Raw genomic sequence first — 4,780 nt, 5'->3', positions numbered from 1 at the left:
CGCGCGGGGAGCCTTTCTGCAGTTGGCCCGCTGCTCGCCTCCTCGCCGGCCCCTCCCAACAGCCGCCCTGGTGCGCGCAGCTCCACTTCCGGCGTACGAGGCGGTGACAATGGGAGCGGCGCGGGCGGCGCCGGGAGGCAGCTGACAGGCGTCTGCGACTTCGCTTCATGGCCGTTCTCCCGCCCCGCCTGGGCTCTGTGGGGAGCGGGGCGGCCCGCAGCGGCCGGGAGCCGAGGCTGGCGAGCCGAGCGGGGACCTGTGTACCGCGCCGCTGAGGCGCAGCATGTGAAGCGGAGACGGCATCCAGTGCGAGGCGAGCCTCTCAGCCGGCCGGGATGGCCACGACGGCCGAGCTCTTCGAGGTGGGTTCTCACGGCTCTTCAGGGAAGGGCAGGCCCGGGGTGCAGGCAGCGAGGTGGGTGGGCAGAGGAGTGGGCGTTCGCCGCTGCCCGGGAGCAGCCGAACGGAAGGAAGGTGCGAAGGCGAAGGAGTGGGGTGGTGGCTCGGGTGTCGGCGCAGGCGGAGCGTGAAAGGGGGGAGGGGTGGCTTGGGGCCCCGGGTGGGGAGGCGCGCAGGGGCGCGAGCCAGGAGTCCTAGTAGAGCAGCATCAGCTGGAAGGGAGCCTCGGAGTCTGGGCTTTGGAAGATGAGCTCGGGACGGGACGGGCTGACTTAGGGCGCGGAAGGAGGAGGCTGACCGTCTGGCGAGTTCTGTCTGTCGCCTGGATCCCCGCAGGATATTCGGGGGCGGGGGGGGGGGGCGGCTTGAGATTGGGACGCCAAGGGGGCTTCTTGTGATTGAGTGATGACTTGGTTAGCCAGTGTTGGAAGCGGCACTTTACCAATTTACTCTTTCATTTGAGAAGGCTGTAGTCTTTTTTTAGGACAATAGAGGCCTACTAAACCCTTCCCACTGAAGAAAGTCAGAACTAAAACTAACGTTTGTGTTCAGGTCTTGAGGAGTTGGAAGTGTAACATAACTTAACCCCCCTCAACTGCTAGTTTGAGAATCCTTAACGTGTGAGACATTGACATTCTAATGTGTTTTCTGGACCGTTTTCAGTCTCTAAAACTTAAAATTGAGCTAAGGGGAATCCAGTGTGAGAAGCTGTGATGCTTGAGATAATAGAAGAGGAAAATTCTAATTGGACCACGTAACAACAGGGTATCTCCTTTTGTGAAAGAAATGAAAGCTCAGATGTGAAGGAAAGAGAAGGGTGGACCCTTTTTGTGTGTACTTATGTTTCATACTGAGTAACAAAATGTAGGTATTAATTAAGAAGACTATATTTAAGTCAATAATTAAGTTGACAATAGATAATTTCTCCATAGGTGACAATTGGATTCTTTTTTCTGCGTAAGATTCTGCAGGCTTTGTTTTGTTATTTTGGGTTTGTTTGTGTGTTTTCTTTTTTTTTTGGCTTAAAATTTCAATGCCACAGCTTTTGTAACAACTGGGAACTTTTCATTTGTGTTAATATAACTATATTTTGGATTTCTGTCAGCTTTTGGATAGATACTGCATTTGTTGAGGAATAGTGTATGCTATTGTTATAATAAATTGTAATAAAAAGTAATTTGTGAGTGAAAGAGTATAATTATTAGAAAGAATTGGAAAATATTAATTATATTTCCTCAGATTTAAGTGTAGGGACATATATTTATTGCGTTAATTTCTCTAACTCCAAAATTGTGCCATTTGTTTATTGATTGACAGGAGCAGGGAGACATTCTTTTTGCTAAAAGCTTTTACTGTGTGTTCCTGAGCCAGATACTAATTTATGAAGTTGAAATCTTTAATGAAATAGGGAACCAGCTAGCTGTTAATATGCAGAAAACTGTTAACTTTGTCATACCGTTCATAAGATATTAACCTTTGAATTCCCAGTTGTCTTTTTTTCTTTAAATGTTTGATCGTATGAGTCCACATATACTTCCTTGAAAATGTATTTGATTTCTGTTCCACATGGGGGAAGGAGAGGAAGTAGGGAAATATGTGTAGTTTATTTTGCTTTCTAATGTCTTGGCATTTAATAAGGTAGTTAAACTAAATTAGGGTCTGAGTTAATGCAATGACTTCAGTTATGAGAGCAGGTAATAATTAACAGTGATGATACATACAGCAAGTCCTATGTCCACGGGGTTTATAGAGTGCCCTCAATTGAACATGCTTGTGGGTCTTAACACATGCGACTTTCTCTTTGCTGACCATGTGTAGCTTGTTGCTTCGTCAAAATTAAAAGCATATTACATTAATAGTTACAATTAAATGTTAATAGGAATGATAAGTATATTTATCTTTTCAGCCTTACAGTGGATTCTGCCCTTGAGTAAGTTTTCACTGCTAAGTGAAAAGTTGGTCTCTTTGCTTTACAGGGAGAAGAAAAAAAAGAAAACAAGAACCAAACTGTTGCTTTTGCCTTAAAACATAGGTTGTAGGACAAGTCAGGGAGTGCCTTTTTTTCTGTTATTTTCCTTCCTTAGTCACAGCTGGAGAACTAGGGAAAACAGGTTAGGATGTAGTCAAGGATATTTAGTTTTTATGCATTCTGGCTTTCATGCACCAATAAATTGAATTGTGCCTTAATTTTTTCACACTGAGAAAGAAGTTAAAGCAAGATTATGCTTTTAATATGTGAAATGTCTTAAGTGTTAACCCTGTTTCTTTTAAAGTCTTATTGATCCTGCGAGACTTCCTTTTTAACATAAACACCTTCATATAACAAAAGCGAACTACAAGATATTTCCTCAGTTGACAGAAATGATTTAAAAGTTCTGTCTGCAGTATTTCTAAATGATCACCTCAGGATGGACATTCTAAAAAGAGTTCATATATGGTTTGTGTTATGTCCTCTACACATAAAAAGTGGCTGGGATAGTAAATTTTTTCTCTGTTGTCCTAAGTATTCCCCTCTTTTCACTGCATTGTTGAGAACTTTGTACTCCCTTTTCACTTGGTATTTTTCTCTGCTGTCATTGTTCTGGAGTTTTCCCTTCTGCTTGGGCAAGTTGCCTTTATGGGAGGATTCTTCGTTAAGCAGAGTCTGTTGAGTACCTACTAAGTTAATGAGGCGTCATGTCTCAAAGAATTTGCTATAGACATATTAATCCTATGAGATGTGAAGCAAAAAACACAACTGGTTCAGAGCTCGAAGAAGTTTGGGGTGTGGGCATGCTTCGTTTCCTTAGAGATTTACAATATTCCTTGGTATGTTAAATATTTTAAGAAGTTCATTTCCCAAACTTCTTTGACCATGAGAATGTTTTATTTTCTACTGTTAATTTTGTGAATTCCATGGAACATTGGAAAATGTTGAATTTATTATAGAACTTGCCCTTAATGTTAAATAGGGGGAGAGAAGAAAGATATATAGCTACATACTCTTGAAATAAAGTTATAAATGGTGTCAGAGGTCTAGGTAAAGTGCTATAGAAGTTGAAAGAATAGGAAGATTACCTCTAGAAGTGGGAAAGGATTAGAAAGTGGCATTTGAATGAAATACAAAGCATAAATTAAATTTGAGTTTGTGGAACTGGGTGGAAGGACATTCCAATAAAGCAGGCCATCCAAGTGTAGACCCCCAAAACAAGGGAAGAGATCATCTTAGTTCATGAAGTATAGTATGCATGAAGAAGAGGAGTGGCATGTAAGGTAATTGGAGTTTTTAATTGTCGAGGTTCTAAATACCAGGATTAGGAATTTGATTTTTTTTTCTTTTTTGTAAATGTGGATGTGTTAATAATAGTGTTTGAAGTTAGGTAATTTGACTGTGGTGACAATGGCTCTTTGACTTCCAGATTAGAATTTGAATAGTGAAGAACACATTTGTATAAAAACATATTTATGTCTCTTAGATTTATAAATTAAGTTACACAGACTGAAGACTTATTAAAAAAGACTTAATTCTGTTGTTCAATTAACTAGTTAGTAATGAACATGAAATATACAAGTAAGGACCACTCCTTTACTTTCAAGATGTTGATATGCTACTTGTTTTAGCCATATTAGCTACTAAATACATATTTATGGAACTTGGCCACCAATTATAGTATCATGTATATGAGAAAATGGATTCATTCAGTAAACATTTAGCTTTCCTTACCTTACCTACCCTAGGCCAGAAATCCTTCCAGGTACTGGAATTAAAAGACGGTTTGAGTTAAAAATCTAGTTGAGGGAGTGAAAGAAAAAAAAAAACACCACCTTTCTTCTCTCAGCACTTTACCATTACTCTCAGTATTGCTTCACTTCTGACACCAGATGTATGGGGATGGGAATTTTTTTCCCACAACAATTCAGTTTTGCAACAGACACTGACTGGGTTTTCTACAATTCATTCTAATTCTGATACTGTTTACCTGGAGTTAGCTTAAGTCCCACAAAGGGCTCAAAGTTAAGGGTTCAGTCTCAGAAAAATGCCCCCACTTTGGAGACCAATGTTGTCATCTCTGTTTCTGATCCACCAGCCATAAATTGGAGGTTCTCATGACCTCCTCTTTGGGTTCAGTAGTTTGCTAGAATGGCTCACACAACTCAGGAGAACAGTTTAGTAACTAGGTTACTGGTTTATTAAAAAGCTCAGGAACGAGAGGGAAGAGGTGCATGAGGCAGAATATGGAGAAGGAGTACTGCACTGTCGTTCTCTCCTTGGGTATACCACCCTTCTAGCAACTTGATGCGCTCCACAACCGGGAATTTCTCTGGACCCCACACTTAAGGGATTTTTATGGAGATTTCATCATGTAGAGAATCAATGATTTGTTCAATCTCTAGCCCTTCT

The 4,780-nt window shown here is 41.3% G+C and overlaps 1 protein-coding gene across 2 annotated transcripts in view; it reads left to right on the top strand.

Moving 5' to 3' along the window:
• The first annotated feature begins 144 nt into the window (after positions 1-144).
• The window catches only part of EXOC5 (exocyst complex component 5), a 53,214-nt gene continuing 48,578 nt past the window's right edge, over positions 145-4,780 (top strand). The window contains exon 1 of one of the 2 annotated variants that reach the window (XM_070469402.1): positions 145-362. In XM_070469402.1, coding sequence (XP_070325503.1) covers positions 336-362 — 27 coding nt within the window. In that variant the 5' untranslated portion in view covers positions 145-335. The remainder of the gene's footprint in view (positions 363-4,780) is intronic. The other variant, XM_020874179.2, reaches the window with a different exon arrangement.

The sequence above is a fragment of the Odocoileus virginianus genome, chromosome 6 (assembly GCF_023699985.2).
Source record: "Odocoileus virginianus isolate 20LAN1187 ecotype Illinois chromosome 6, Ovbor_1.2, whole genome shotgun sequence".
NCBI lineage: Eukaryota > Metazoa > Chordata > Mammalia > Artiodactyla > Cervidae > Odocoileus > Odocoileus virginianus.
This window is presented reverse-complemented; position numbering and strand designations above follow the sequence as displayed.